At 51.4% G+C, this 14,225-nt stretch overlaps 5 protein-coding genes and 1 non-coding gene across 6 annotated transcripts; 2 read left to right on the plus strand and 4 right to left on the minus strand.

Moving 5' to 3' along the window:
- Positions 1 to 1,258: 1,258 nt before the first annotated feature.
- On the minus strand, positions 1,259 to 3,623 carry CC1G_10968 (hypothetical protein; the record flags this gene model as incomplete). The annotated part of the gene is made up of 8 exons (XM_001840253.1): positions 1,259 to 1,430; positions 1,495 to 1,713; positions 1,785 to 2,166; positions 2,218 to 2,236; positions 2,286 to 3,045; positions 3,101 to 3,118; positions 3,172 to 3,524; positions 3,585 to 3,623. 8 exons carry the CDS (start codon positions 3,621 to 3,623, stop codon positions 1,259 to 1,261), a joined length of 1,962 nt encoding a protein of 653 aa, XP_001840305.1.
- A 745-nt stretch (positions 3,624 to 4,368) lies between these two features.
- Positions 4,369 to 5,375, minus strand: CC1G_15682 (hypothetical protein; the record flags this gene model as incomplete). Its single annotated transcript, XM_002910207.1, has 4 exons — positions 4,369 to 4,410; positions 4,464 to 4,525; positions 4,584 to 4,686; positions 5,340 to 5,375. The coding sequence occupies 4 exons, from the start codon at positions 5,373 to 5,375 to the stop codon at positions 4,369 to 4,371; spliced, it is 243 nt and encodes an 80-aa protein (XP_002910253.1).
- A 1,489-nt stretch (positions 5,376 to 6,864) lies between these two features.
- CC1G_10969 (hypothetical protein) lies at positions 6,865 to 8,552 on the minus strand (the record flags this gene model as incomplete). Its single annotated transcript, XM_001840254.2, has 11 exons — positions 6,865 to 7,018; positions 7,081 to 7,150; positions 7,202 to 7,303; positions 7,353 to 7,589; positions 7,639 to 7,680; positions 7,731 to 7,749; positions 7,803 to 7,937; positions 7,989 to 8,077; positions 8,126 to 8,157; positions 8,215 to 8,431; positions 8,489 to 8,552. 11 exons carry the CDS (start codon positions 8,550 to 8,552, stop codon positions 6,865 to 6,867), a joined length of 1,161 nt encoding a protein of 386 aa, XP_001840306.2.
- A 350-nt stretch (positions 8,553 to 8,902) lies between these two features.
- On the plus strand, positions 8,903 to 10,247 carry CC1G_10970 (hypothetical protein; the record flags this gene model as incomplete). The annotated part of the gene is made up of 8 exons (XM_001840255.2): positions 8,903 to 8,933; positions 8,991 to 9,032; positions 9,084 to 9,147; positions 9,204 to 9,299; positions 9,349 to 9,571; positions 9,630 to 9,789; positions 9,846 to 10,166; positions 10,240 to 10,247. The coding sequence occupies 8 exons, from the start codon at positions 8,903 to 8,905 to the stop codon at positions 10,245 to 10,247; spliced, it is 945 nt and encodes a 314-aa protein (XP_001840307.2).
- A 250-nt stretch (positions 10,248 to 10,497) lies between these two features.
- CC1G_20230 lies at positions 10,498 to 10,601 on the plus strand. The gene has a single exon. It is a non-coding gene; the product is annotated as a tRNA-Leu (tRNA).
- Positions 10,602 to 11,170: 569 nt separating this feature from the next.
- Positions 11,171 to 13,935, minus strand: CC1G_10971 (tRNA (cytosine-5-)-methyltransferase; the record flags this gene model as incomplete). The annotated part of the gene is made up of 9 exons (XM_001840256.1): positions 11,171 to 11,366; positions 11,438 to 11,567; positions 11,630 to 11,803; positions 11,873 to 12,066; positions 12,129 to 12,422; positions 12,478 to 12,564; positions 12,616 to 13,614; positions 13,663 to 13,871; positions 13,921 to 13,935. 9 exons carry the CDS (start codon positions 13,933 to 13,935, stop codon positions 11,171 to 11,173), a joined length of 2,298 nt encoding a protein of 765 aa, XP_001840308.1.
- Between the last annotated feature and the right edge of the window lie 290 nt (positions 13,936 to 14,225).

Raw genomic sequence — 14,225 nt, forward strand, 5'->3', positions numbered from 1 at the left:
CAATCTCCTCTTACTATTGAGTACGTATACTCCGAGAAGTGAATCAGCACTTGGCATGGAACCTTCTGCTCCATGTAGCCCGTCAACTCTCAAGGCTTCGTATAAATTCAATGATTAGTTCCGTCTTCCTCGACGGTGCCACTATGACTATGATCCTCCACCGCCCCTAGGAGTGAACTCCAATTGCATTCATAATTCGAAGAGTCCACTGAGTCACTGGGCCGACTACTGACGACATGATACATACACCGTCGGAAAAGCAGCGGAACCTTCCAGAATCCACATTCTCAAATCTGTTCGGGAATCTCCACACAAACCGACCCTTGGAAATCCATGTCCTGATGTACGCTGATCCCCATATACGGGCGTCGACCAACAACAAAACCACCCTCCGAACATCTGGGGTGCCCTTACAACTCTCTCATACAACCTAATGGATCAATCACAGCTAGCAGAGAAATAGTCCATGGTGGTGACCCCGTGAGCACCCAACCAACGTGTAGAAGACACAAAAGGGGTCAAGCGCCTACTCTTCACACTGCAAGTCCGGGGGGACAGAGCTTCGACAAGCTCCGAATCCGACCCAAAGCGCGCGGTACAAATGCCTAAAGAAGCAATCCGGAACACTTGACCCGACATCCCGACGTCATACGCGATGTCCCGATGTCGTGATGCTGACCTGCGATGGTGATGGGGGCTTGTCAACGGATTGATCCAGCAACGGAGCAGACGGCGGACACGGGCCCTGATTTTCCCTTGAACAGCCACCCCCGCATGTGCCCCACCCATGCTTTGCCTAGCCCCGCCTCGACGTGTCGAATCTCCCCTAAAAGCCTCGAAAGAAGGACCTCGAAGGTCCCGTGAACTGCGAAATGTGGTGAGAGGATTGCGTTGGGGTTTGCAGCTCTTGGTTCGGACGTTTCGGACGTCGCTCTCGAGGGAAACATCGCAGCCAATGCCAGAATTGTGGGGACGAGTCTGGGATGCCTCACAGACATTGTCAGGCACTTTTTCCGCTTTGAGCTTGTGCCCCGGCACCGCTGCAAGTAGGAGAGAAGTTTGAAATAAGATGGAAGTGGAAGAAGACGGACACGGTGGCAGGACGGTAACACCAAAAGCAATTATTATAGCATACAATAAAGTAGAGAAGCCAAAACGACCGTAATGTCCATGTAGGAAGATTACCCGAAGTATAGAAACACAGCAGAAATCGTCCATAAAGTAAGTGTCCTTGAAGAGAAGTTGAAACGCACTCCTGTCAGATGTCTCTGAAAGGTGTCCACAACGGAAGGCAAGCATGTACACATCGATCAATGAGTTTGTCCAAGGGCAGACGGTTTCTGGCCTCTTGTTCCTGGTTGAGAATCAATCTGGCATGCAAGTAGAGGGCGAGCTGCATCCAAAATGCAGGTTCCGCCTGGCCAAGGTGCCTGGGTATAACACTTGATGATGTAAATACACCTGACATTGAGAAGGGTGACAGAGAGAACTCACATGTCAAGCATGATCTTCGAACCATTGTCGAAGTTGTGCATCGCTTCCACCAGCGCGGCAGCGTCGCCAGGATCGCCGGCGTTATATGTCCTCATCGCGTGCGAGTAAAGGGCGTCGCAGAGGCGCTTTGCAAGGCTGTGTTGGAACAGTGATGAGACAGCCTTGATCAGGTCAAGTCGTGTCGTGAAGCAGTAGTTGTTGTCGATCAGCACAAATAACCTGAAGGAACGGGACGAACACGAAAGTGTAAGAAAGGCAACAAGGCGGGCGGAAGTTAAAGATACACTTACGTCTCCCGCATCACATCGAGTCCAAATTCCATCAGCGCTTTCTTGATTCCTTCGAGCTCGATAGCAGGGATGAAATAATCAACAAGAGCAGCAGATTTCTCCCAGATTGGAAAATCATGCCAACGAATCGCCTTGCTCATCAGTGTCAGCGCAGTAGCTCTGGGGTAAAGCGGAAAGGGGCGGGAAAGTGAAAGAACGGGGTCTTGGAAGGCCCGTAGAACGTTCAAGGCAATGTCTTTGGCGTGATCGGTGGAGGAGTATGAAAGAATTCGGTTGAAGGTATCTGACTTGTACCAGCTCAACGGGATTCCGCCGTTGAGGTGAAACTTGATGAATGACTCGTCTCGGCCGTCGAAAAGGAGGAGTGCGGTGGTAGTAATCTCTGTCCAAAAGAATTAATGGGATGACATAGCGGCGAGTAGAATTCACTTACTGATGGTGCGACTGACATCCTAGACCAAAAGTCAACAGTGATATGCGTCTCGACAAGGGATTACTTACCGCGGCTAGTGGGGGAAAGTCATGCGTTTCATAGGGTTCTACAGATGGGATAATAGCGAGTTCCGAAACCAAAGGGTTGGGGTTCGACTGGTAAAGTCCAGGGCCAAACAATTCTTGTCCGTCCAGTCCGACCATTCCTGATAGGTAGTAGCTGTCTGTGTAGTGACCGGAGGCAGCGCAGGCGTCACACGCTTTGGAGGCTTCGCAGTCGCATGTCTCTGGACCCATGCCACGGTTGAGCGTGAGCGTAGCAAAGCCGATCTTGAAACCCAATTCTTCCACTATGGGCTGCAAGCAAGCAACTTTGGGAGTATCGGGTCCTTTCAGGACCTTCATGCCCCATTGCGCAAGTGCCTTTGGGTCGTACAGTGTATGTGGTCCTAGGTTGTGAACCACCAGGGGTGGAGACGGGACGCCGAGCATGTACTGCTGCGTCGACCATCGACGTAGAATCTCACGGAAGTCGTCCTCGACGTCGGCCGAGTCTATCAGCGCTGAGCGGGTAACCTCGGGAGAGGGATGGATAAGGTCGTAGGAAAGGATGAGTTGGTATCCAGAGGTGATCGGTTCCATGATTTGCTGAGTGTCGATGAAGCAGCCAATGACGCGGGTATGTACTGGGCCCTTCGCTTGTTCAGGTTCGAATTCTCCGAGCGTTGCCTTCATATCGCCCCACTTGAACGTCAGCTCTCCTCCTTCGCAGTGGGAAGAGTAGAGTGCAACGGCCACCGAGGCGACTGCGTCATCCGGGATGTTGGACCTTTGGTGATGGATATTCAATCGACATGGTTTAGTCTCGCGCTCGAGCAACGTACCGCTCGTTCGAGAGATATCTGCCAGGCTGTATTCAGTGAAATCCAATTTAGCGTATTCATGCCAAGCGTACCTTGAGCCCTGGGGATAGAACACGACACTGTGAAGCCGCAGATGCGGTTCCTCCTCTTCCGTATCCGGGATATGCAAAGTGTCACATACAGGTTCCAAAACCGTGTCGCGGAGCCAAAGCAGCAAGTCGTTGCTGATAGAAACCGCTTTCGGGTCGAGACGTCGTCCACCACCTGCACAGGGCGTGTACGGGGCTGATTTGATCATATCCGCTTCGGCTTCGTCCAAAGGATATTTGAGGGTTCCGACGCCTTCGATCGTCAAACAGGGGTCTGGAGCATCGATGAACGTCTCTGTGTAGTGGTACACGCTTCCATATCCATAGTTGGATTGCAAAATTGGCTCGAGATCGTCCTTGGATGATGAGCTTGGGGTCAGCGCGGCCAAGGAGAAAAATCGACTGGTGGTACGTACTACGAGGGACGTCATCTCGATATGTGGTAGAGTAGCCATGGGCCTGGGGATATTGTCAGGTATACAAGGGTCTGCAATTGTCGTTCTGTCGCTAAAGTTAAGTTAGAGCTCGAGGTCGCCGCCAAAAATGTCTTGTGGAAAGTGAATCCCGCCCAAATCCTCCGCCCTATTTATCAGGAAAACGGCGATCGACAGTTGAAAGAGATAGCGGCCTTTGGAACTGTACCCTGACTGTGGCATTCCGTTGCATAGACGACGGCTGTTCTGCTGTCCCTTTGTCGCCCTTCAAACATACAAGAGCCAGTGGCTGGTCGGGTTGATTGCGGTTTATCCGCAGTAGGCCTGGAGACGCAGAATCGATACACAGTGGCGTTGGCATTTATGAGTCGTTGTCTGAGCTGTAAAGGGCGTTCATTGTGGTCCAAAGCAACAGCCGTTTGCTCAACAGCGTGGTTTGTGGTTCATGCGAGAGAGCCGCGACGGGACACCGTGGCGACTCGGAGAGAATCGAAACTCCGATTCAATTAGGGCGCCTAACGTTAGCATGGCAGCTGCTGCGCCCTCAAGAACTTCAAATAGAGCTGTCCTTGGTTGCAAGCCCCGAACGCGTCAAAGTGAGGCTTGTATAATGACTCTGAATAACCGAAATTTATCTTGATAAATTTGAGCAAATGATTTTCTGGCAACACCGTAGTACTACATCACTCGATTGAAACTTGGCCACATACTCGGCCGTAGAAACAGTGGAAGAGCATTAGGGATGTGATGTAGAATATATAGTCTTTCAATGACAGTTCTTTCTGGGACACTGAGGACTTGGAGCGGCCTAACCTATCGGTCAGTGGCCACGGAATTGCTTTATAAAATGCGAGATCGTACCTCTGGGCTACGAGCGGCGACATCTAGGATTTCGATAGGAGACGCCAGGGCAATGGCGGTAGCTGCGGAGTATGCTAGGTCAATGGCCTGCAGAGATGCCAGACGCAAGACTGAACATACCAGAGATAAGGATAATGAGGGTGGAAAGGAACTTCATTTTGACAACGAGTTTGATCGAAGCTTCGATGAGGGCGGCTGAGGAGTGCTGAGAGGCCTTGTTAGACTGAGGTTAGTAGAAGGTTAGGAAGCCCTTAAATACATTTTCTGGAGTAGGCGTGAGCCCCTGGCCTTGAGTCTCACTGCCCTCATATCATGCTGCAGTACACGGTTAACGGAAGGGATGAGCTCACCTTTCGTGCCACCGTTTCGGTTTCGAACTGCAGTTATACACATTAACCAAACTTTTTAATTCAGTATCTCGAAATAATGGCAACCAGCGTCTATTCCTGTGGTCGCATGTGCCCATAGCGAAACTGGAGACTGCATAACTGTCCGAAATTGTACATTATTTCGGTGCGCGACCCTCGCCTGTAGGCCCTAGTACTTACATACTGTAGAAGCCGCTAGATATCTATGCTCTGTTTATGGGCAATCTGGGCGGCGGCCAGGCGCATTGGTAGTAGCCCTCGCCAACGTAAGCCCTTTGTTGCTTCCAAAAGCAGAAATTGTGTGGTCATTTCTGGCCTCCTCCGGACAGCGGACCTCTGGACCGTGGTATTCCAATGGTGTATAGATAAAAAGGTTAGGGCGGACAAGTCTCTGCAGATATGTATTCTGAAAGTGCTCTAAGCCCGGACAATGTCAGCGTGCACAGAACGGTGGTCGATTACTTTCTGTCCAAAACCACCAAATTTCCCTAGTCAGAGCGTGTCGTACTGTGGGCGGGAGTCCCGTATCGCTGATGATGTCCATGATGCAACATACAGCCTGCAGACAAAGGAGCGTCCAAAAGGGTGCACCGACATTCCTGTGAGGGCCAGGCGCCTTACGTTAGGAGTGTGGTGGCGAACACTCGTAATGTGAAAGAGCGACAAAACCGGGTGATAGTTCAAATCAACATGTACACCGAGTGCAACGGTGTCTACGAATCTCGTATCGAGTAAACTCTTGAAGTCTTGGGTTTGCAGGTGGCGACTGAAATACGCGTTGATCTCCGTATATGATGCGGGAGTATTAGCTCTAAAAACGGACAAAACCCAACAGTCCCGCTGCTTGAATTTATGAACGGCCTCGCTACGTGTGTACAGGCGAAGACGGAAAGACCAGCGAGAAGCTTGCAGCCGGGATGGAACTCCCCTCCAATAAGCGCCAAGCACACACGCGCAGATCGCGGATCAACCCCGTACTAGGGGACAGGGGCTCGAAGTTGTTCAAACACTAGAAATACACACAATCTTTAGATTCAGTTGCAAATACAACTACTAAGACAGAGAGCAAAGGGATATCTCCACGAATTCGCTTAAATGCAGAAATGCGGCGGGAGAATACAGTAAGGCTTGGCCTCTGGAGCAGCCTGAGCGATCATAGGTCCATGGGCGATTAATATTAGAGAGTGTGTATAGCAGACTCACTTACCACAGGCTCGCGTCCTTGGAGCTCAGAATTGGCGGGGACAGGAATAGCCGAGACTCCAGCGACAGCGTCTAAAGGACGATGAGCTACACAGGAACCATGCGTTTGGTAGATGGCTAGAAAGCTTACAGACAACCGCCAAAGCAAGGGTGAACAAGGAGTTGAACTGAATTGTGTGCTTCGATATCAAGAGTTTGTGGGTAGTAGAGTGAAGAGAGGATGCTGTTGGATGGACTACTAGCTCTGCATTTCTAGCATGTATTTCTGGCCCTTTTTATATGTTTTTCTTTTGGCGCTGTAGTGGGCGACGCTGAAGGCAACCTCGGACAAGGTTTCCTTGGACCCCGAGTTTCCCTCGTCGGGGGGAAGGAGGCCCTGAAACTGTAGTAAAGACGAAGGTCATGAGGTCCAATGGCGCCGATATCTCCCACCGCGCTGAGGACAAGTTTGATCGAGCGCTCGTGAAGTTCCCAAGTCCAGAGGTAAGGGTGAGCAGAAACCATACCTCTCGACGTGCCCTCCCATTCCTACTGCAGAACTTTGAGCTTCCCATGAAAGGTCCACATTCAATGCTCTCCGGTTGAACGCTATGTAAAGATCACTTCGACTTCATCCAGCAATGTCGTCTCCCAGACTCCAGCACTTTCGAAATATATCTGTGGGCGACAAGCCCGAGCTCCCATTCAAATATTGGGGGTATCAGATGACCGCCTTCACCCGCGCACGACATTGCTATGGAGAGACCGCGGCTCACTTGGAAAGAAACGACATATATTTGAGGCACAAACGTACGGACATGTGGTCCAAAGTCCAGGGCAGAGCAACCACATCAGCGGCCATAATTGTCATCCAATACAACCTTTGCCCGTATCTCCCCTTCTTCTAAGCGAATCCAAGTATCGATGGGCGAACGCGGATTGGCATCGCGGAATACAAAATTTCGAACGCCGTGTCCCCACCCATCTTTACTATACCCTCCATACCTAATGGCAGTTGATCAGCCTTCGATCGTCTCAATTGAATTTAAAGAGTGTTCAATTCTCACCCTGAATGCTTGTCGAAGCAGAATATCACGTCTTTCTCTGGTTCGCGTGCGCACCATTCATTACCATGGTCTACGATAGACGTTAGTTAGTCCCGTCCGCTCATGCATGGAAGTGGCTTACCGTGTCCTGAGACGATTGCCCTCAGGTTCGGGATCTTGGTCAGGGCATTCCAGAACGGCTCATCTTGAGGGTTTTGAACCGATCCGTCGCCCAAATGGTCAGCTGAAGCTCTCATTCAGTGCCAACTTGCCTCTCGAGAAATCAAAAATACACTCGCCATTCTGTCCTGGATTCTTCTTGCTGTCCAAGCCCGATTGCAAGGCTTTGATGGCGTATGGGGGAATATGCATGAACGCGAGAGCGCTGCGAATGTGTTTTGACGGACCCCAGATTGTTTCCATCAACGTGAGCTGGTTCTTTAACCAGGGTACAACGGAGTTGTCGACCCAGTCTGGGATTGGGACCACCGATGATGAGGAGTTTCCAGGAGAAGCAAGCGTTCTGCCTCCTGGCTGGGGCATGAGTTATGGAGTGAGACGTATATCTTGTGGAAATACCTCGAGAGTCGAAGAACCAGAGGATTAGCGACGGCGACCAATCTATCTAACGTCAGGTAGGGATTGGGACACACGCACTAGCCGGTACGCACCATACTTGGAGCGGTAAACCTGCAGCCACTGTATTCAAAGAGAGTTTTTTCGTCATTTTGTCAACGACCTACCGGAACCCAATAGTTCCCTTCACCTTGCAGTCCTCCAACGCCCTTTGGAGCAAGCCTCGTGTAGCTGAGCGGAGCTCGCTTCTGCTCTCGTAGGATCTCTTCGATGTGTGTGATGTTCACGTCATTGTCATGGTTCTATACTTCATGTCAGTGGTATAGAAGAGGGGAGAAAGATGGCAGCAGGACCCCGTGAGTGGAAGAGAATGGCACTTTGGCGTGGTTCAGCGGTTTAACAATGCGATCAATGAGTCGAGTGGAGTTTTCCCTGTGAGTGTCTGCTAGGTGTGAGAGAGAAGTCTGGAATCGGTAAGAGCGTCGCGTACTCTCTCCAGTCAGGAGGTCGCCGTTCAGTACCCTAGGTCGACGTCGAGATCAGAGGACAGCCTGCGAGGCCTACCAAAACGCAGCTTACACATAGTCTGGTTTCTCGTCTCGCAGCACCCTCTTCATCAATCTGGTGCTATTCGAATCTTGAACCTCTCCCCAGGGGCCTTCTGGATTTTCTCCAAAGTGAAGGTCGGAGAACACGGTTAGTTTGAAAGTTCCATCCTCTTTGAATGTGATGCGAGGTTTCCCGAGTGCTGTGTAAGGATCTAGCTGCGCTTGCACGCCGCTAGTGACGGGCGATTCTATTCCAACGGAGAGATTAGGATCGTTGGATGGTATGTTGAGACAGCGTGACTCACGCAACGCCGGGAATGCGGTAATGAAGCTTGGTAGCAGCACAAGGAGGGCTCCGATTATCACCATGGCTGGCGCTCGTCGTCACGATTTCTCCCGACGTCGTAGGACCTTGGTGGTCAGATTAAGAGAACAGAGCACCTCCTGAATGCTATTTCTAGTCATGGTTGTGAGAATTCAAGCTCTCGAGCCAAACGTTCGTCACCGTGGAACCTAACCATTGCCAGGAGGTCGCGGAAGATAAGATAAGATGGTGGCTGTGTCATGATGTCGGAACCTGAACGTCACCAAGTTCAAATCCTGCTGACGCCCGGATATTTCTCTTCTCTGACTTGGTCTTCATCTTTCCCGGTTCTTGACGCCGCCGTTCTCCAAACGACCGCGACTCGATTACCGAGTCCTAGGGCTGAATCTTATATATGAGCAATGTCGGGCAGCAGTTGGCGTCAGGTATGTTGTTCAACCAGGTCTAGTCGACGTCATTGACTTTCTAATACCGTTCGCTAGGTGCTCTGTCTGGTTTGGCAACGACAGTATGCCTACAGCCATGTACGAATGAGATATAATTGGGACACTGAACTGGACTAACAATTGTCATAGTCGACTTGTTGAAAACGCGCATGCAGCAGGGAGGAGAGCAGGCCTTGAATTTGAAGCGCTCGAGGTGAGTGTTGACCGTCCTGGAAGACCTATGGAATATGCTCAAGGTATAGCGACCAGCCATAATCCTTCCCTTATTCTCGTTGTTGCTCGCAACGTCATTCGAACCGAAGGCTGGAAGGGACTCTGGGGAGGCACAACACCGTCATTAATTAGGTTTGTCCACCAAAGAATTTACAGGGCTTTTCTGAACTCGCCTTTGCAGAAACGTACCTGGTGTAGCGTTATACATGACGGGTGTAACCCAGCTGCGAGCCTTCCTGGCCACATCACCTTACTTTGCCATCGTACGCAAGCCGTCCGCGAAGAATTCCGGTTCAGTTCTCCCAACCCTCACCCACCAAGGCAACCTTCTAGCTGGGGCTTTTACGCGTGTGGCGGTCGGCTTCGTCCTCAACCCATTCTCTGTTCTCAAGGCCCGGTACGAGGTGCGCCTACCATCTTCTGAACGCGCTTTTATGACTAAATGACGCGCTTGTGACGTAGAGCAACCTGTATCACTACACTAGCCTCAACCAGGCTCTCACGTCGCTGGTGAAAGCTGGGCCTTCCGAACTATTCAAAGGGTTCTGGGCATCGTCTCTTCGAGATGCTCCATACGCAGGACTTTTCATTCTCTCATATGAGAAAATCAAACAGGAAATGTGTATGTGAACTTGCCTCGGCTAGCCTTCATCCGCCTGTTCACGATGGGTTCTTTAGCACGTCTGTTCCCGGCATCGGCCACGCTCCGCAGTCCCCTCATTCACAGTCTCTCTGCCGCTTCTGCCGGAGCCATTGCCACGATGGCAACGCATCCCTTCGACGTTATCAAGACTCGCGTCCAGGTACGCAGTCGTGAAGACCAATACCAATCCTTCTTTGGCACCGTACGGGCCGTTGTGCGAGAGCGCGGTCTAAAGGGTCTCTTCGACGGTGCCTCTCTGAGGATGTCGAGAAAGGTGTTGAGCAGTGCTATTGGATGGGCGGTGTACGAGGGTATTCTGATCATATGGACAGAGTCACGAGCAGCATCTTTGAAAAGTACTAAAACTTCTAATCTGTTATGATTGTAGAGTATATTGACCTGTATTATTGCTTAATGAACAAACCACAGCTTTATAGAAATATGGAATATGGCGTACAGGAGCTTTCATCTGGGTATTAATCAGTGAGTCGTCGACGGATTACCCTTGCACTGGAATGTGATGCTGACCAGTCTCAGATGCAGTTGCTATGAACCAGGGTCTGGTATGTACGGCCCATTGCAAAGAAGACAAGGGACCCCCTGCTTAACAAATGCGATCAAGACGTTGGTGCGGTTGGCTGGTCCTCAGCCGCCTGCCGTCAATGATCCTGTTTCTCCGTTGAACACGGTGAGATGGCCGAGCGGTCTAAGGCGCCAGACTAAGGATCAGCCTGCATTGCAGGCACGGTATCTGGTCCGAAAGGGCGTGGGTTCGAATCCCACTCTCATCAGATTTTTTGTTTCTCTTTTTTTGTCGCCGTTGATTCCATCTGAACGGCGGAGAGGAACCATCAGGCGAGGGTCCCGAAGAAGATGGAGGAAGGACTAGTTCGATCCTCGTCCGTGCCATATTTATAGGAAATTAATGGCAACGAGACAACACCCCATATGAGATTATAAGTGAGTCGGCGGTAAATTGAAGAGAGAGAAGCCAGCTCTGATGAAACTTAAGCGCCCGTCAAATGCGCGGCGCTCAGTCACGCGTACGACGTGAGAAGGGCATCCAACACTGACAAGCCACTGGCATGCACGTACCTGACGTCTTGTGTCTTGACGGTGACGCGGTTTGCGTCCGGCAGGCACAACTCGGAGCACCAAGATACCTCGAAGACTAGAACTGTGCTCTTTAGTTCAACCGCATCTCATTTGAACTGGCGCATGCCCGTCCCATGTGAGGCAAGTTTGATTTTGTACATACTCCGGGGTGTGCCCCTGTTTTTTGTAAATGATACAACCTATGCTCCGCCTTCGCATATTCCTTTTCACTTCTCCTATCACCTAGAACGTTATAAGCCTCGCCTCAGTCTTTCTTTTCTTCCATCTTCAGCCCACTCTCATCAACCACAATCGCTCCTGATTCTTCCACCACGACCGCGGCCGGGGTTTCGTCTTTCACAGCTGGAGTAGCCGAACCCGAGTCCTTTTGGCCCATCTGAGCTTGTCTCTCCTTCCCTGCGGTCGTGATATCCTTCCCAAACAACCGCAGGCTGAGGGCACTGTAAAGTAGAAGACGCCAGTGAGTAAATTTGAAGCCAGATGATGGAGGAAATTGGGAGGTGAAAGGCACCTTTTGGCCTTTTTATCAATCATCAACGTCAACGAGACGTTAGACTTCCAGATGGGTAGGACGAGATCATGAGTGAGACTGGTGATCTCAGTTGTGCCCTTTGGGAATCGCACGATATGGCTTCCGGATGCTACAAGGAGGGCATCGTCATCATTCGTTTTCCTCGAGAACGGGGATTATGAAGGGACGCACGTCTATCTTCGACCATCTTCCTAAACGGTTGCGGTAGCCGCTCGCACAGGGGGTAATAACTCTCCACTAGAATCTTCAAACTCTCGTGGTCCCCATCCATGATCGTCTTCTCGTCCACAAAGGGGAGAACGACTGGCAATCCTTCGCCTAGCACGCGGAATTGAGCCTCGGTTGCTGTGAAGAGAGGTTGACGAGATATATCAGCCGTCACATGGAAAGGACAAGTAGTGACAGAAGACCCACCTTTCCCGCCCTCCTGCTTCGCAAAGATCTTCGTCCCAGCCGCAGTAAGCCTCAACCGCTCATACGAGTTGTTCTGGATGATGCTCTTCACGATGTCGTTCGAGATGTACAAGACGCGAGCAGCTTCGCCTTCAGGGTTCCGGACGAGGACATTGGAAACGGGGAAGGTGGATGGGTTGATGTGCAAGCGGGAGCTAGACATTCGACACCGATTAGCGCATTCCGCTTGATAGCCGGGGTGGTGGAGCGGACTTACAGACAAGAGAGCAGAACAGGATCGGTGGGAGAGACGTAGGTGTACGGTTGTTCCCTGAACGCCCCGGACCCAGAGGCAGCAGCAGATGCGGATTTGCTTCTCTCCTTTTCCGCGGCTCCTTGACCTTCTTCCGCTTGCGGTGTCGTCGCTTCGGATTCTTGGTCCGCCATTGGGCTATCCGATTCATCCTTCTTGAGCTCCGTTTGCATAGCGTCTTCGTCATCCAAACGGGCTTTCTTGGTTTCAGGCGCGGCCACCTCCTGAACACCTTCCGAGGCTGCGCGTTTACGGTCTCTGAGAGATGGAAATGCGGTTAGGGAGACGCTGAGATAGAGAGGCTGGCACGTACGAGGTAGGAACAGCGAGTTTGGGTTTCCTTCTCAGCACGGCGACGAAGAATCCACCCGAGTCCTGCAGGTGGGGATAGATACGCATGCTATACGCGGGTAAGCCGTTCTGTAACCATACAAGCAGAATAACAACGCACCAGTACGGCAAATTCAGCTTCTCTACTCCGTCCGGCGGCCAATGACTCCTACTTAACTTGGCTTTCATTGCCTCATCCACCTTTGACGAGGCTATGAACTCTTCGTACGATTCGAACGTAGTCTCACATTCGCGATCCGTCGTTGGCCTCCACTCTGTCATACCAGGCCGGCGGATAAGTTGGGGGAAACGATCGGAGACGTCCATCAATTCAAAGTCGGGGTTCTGGATGAGGGCGTCTGCGACGACAGCTTCGTTCTCCACGGGATTCAGAGAACACGTCGAGTAGACTATTTTGGAGGAGGGTTCGTAGTTCAACAGTCGCATAGCGCGGAGGAGGATGCGGACCTGGAGACTGTGCAAACCGTTGGCGTCGCCCGGGGACCACGTCTTCCAGATCCCAATGTTCTTTCGCATGGTACCGTCTCCGCTGCAAGGGACGTCGCAGAGGATTCGGTCGAACATGAGAGTTCGCATACCACGAGGGGTGGGTATTTTGATAGAGGGGTAGTTGGAGGCGTCGAGGTTGGTGACCATCAGGGCTGGACTTGGTAGACGTGCAGATTGGTGGATGAGCAGATGAGTCCGCTTGTTATCGCTGTCGTTGGCGACGAGGAGTCCAGAGGGGATGGAGCTGGAGGTCACGGTGTCCTGGGCGTGCAAGGCTTCGAGGATCTGAGCAGTCTTGGAGCCCGGGGCAGCGCACATGTCCATGACTTTGTGGTGCGGCTCTACGTCGAGGAAGAGAGGTGGAATCATGCTGACCCCTTCCTGACGCGAAATGTTGCCTACTTCTGTCTCGAAAACGAGGAAGGAATGGAATTTTTTGAATTCGGGCTGTTTGCGGAGGACCTTTTTTGGGACGTTGAATTGCCAGGCCAGTCCATCCGGGTACCAGGGAATCTGGACAGGTGGTGGGATCTTTTGGCCTTCAAACTCGGCATTGCTCAAGCTTGGAACATGGACGTCTTCGATAGTCTTGTTGAGCACAGCAGCCGTCCTATAAAAGTGTTATTATGAGTTTTCCTGGTAGAGATTTGTTGCGCACTGTCTGCTCCCAGCAACACGAAATGTCGTCGGCAAAGGACGCCTCATAGCCTCCAAAAATTCCTCCCATTCCTCCTCTGGCAATATCTTTTGGGCCTTGTAGTATGCGAAAAACCGTTCGTTCTTGAAGCTGGCTTTATCCAAAAGATCGTTGTTCCTTCCATCGTCGACTGGGGCGTCCCGTCGCTTTCCTTTCCCTTTTCCTCTAGGCTGAAAACTGAATTGAAGGTATAAGAGAAGAAGAGAGCGCTGGACATACTCTGTGTCTGGTCATCGTGGTTGCAGTTGAAGCTGCTAAACTTTTCGATGCGGATATCTCGGCGCCTATCCAAACAGAGGCAAATTTGGCGATTGCGCCCACTTGCCTAATGGGGAGTTCTCTTGCCATAATCGGCACCCCGCCGTTTGGCAGCGAACATCCAGCACCCACTGACTGTCTGACAGGTCAAAGCCTTGTGATTCGCTTCAAGTGGACTTCAGAGAAGCTACAGAGCCGGTATCAACAAGCGGCGTCAATACTACTATGTCATGGAGGGTATAGAGCGAAACCGACATCTGTCTCCG

Source organism: Coprinopsis cinerea, assembly GCF_000182895.1.
Source record: "Coprinopsis cinerea okayama7#130 chromosome 11 map unlocalized cont3.11, whole genome shotgun sequence".
NCBI lineage: Eukaryota > Fungi > Basidiomycota > Agaricomycetes > Agaricales > Psathyrellaceae > Coprinopsis > Coprinopsis cinerea.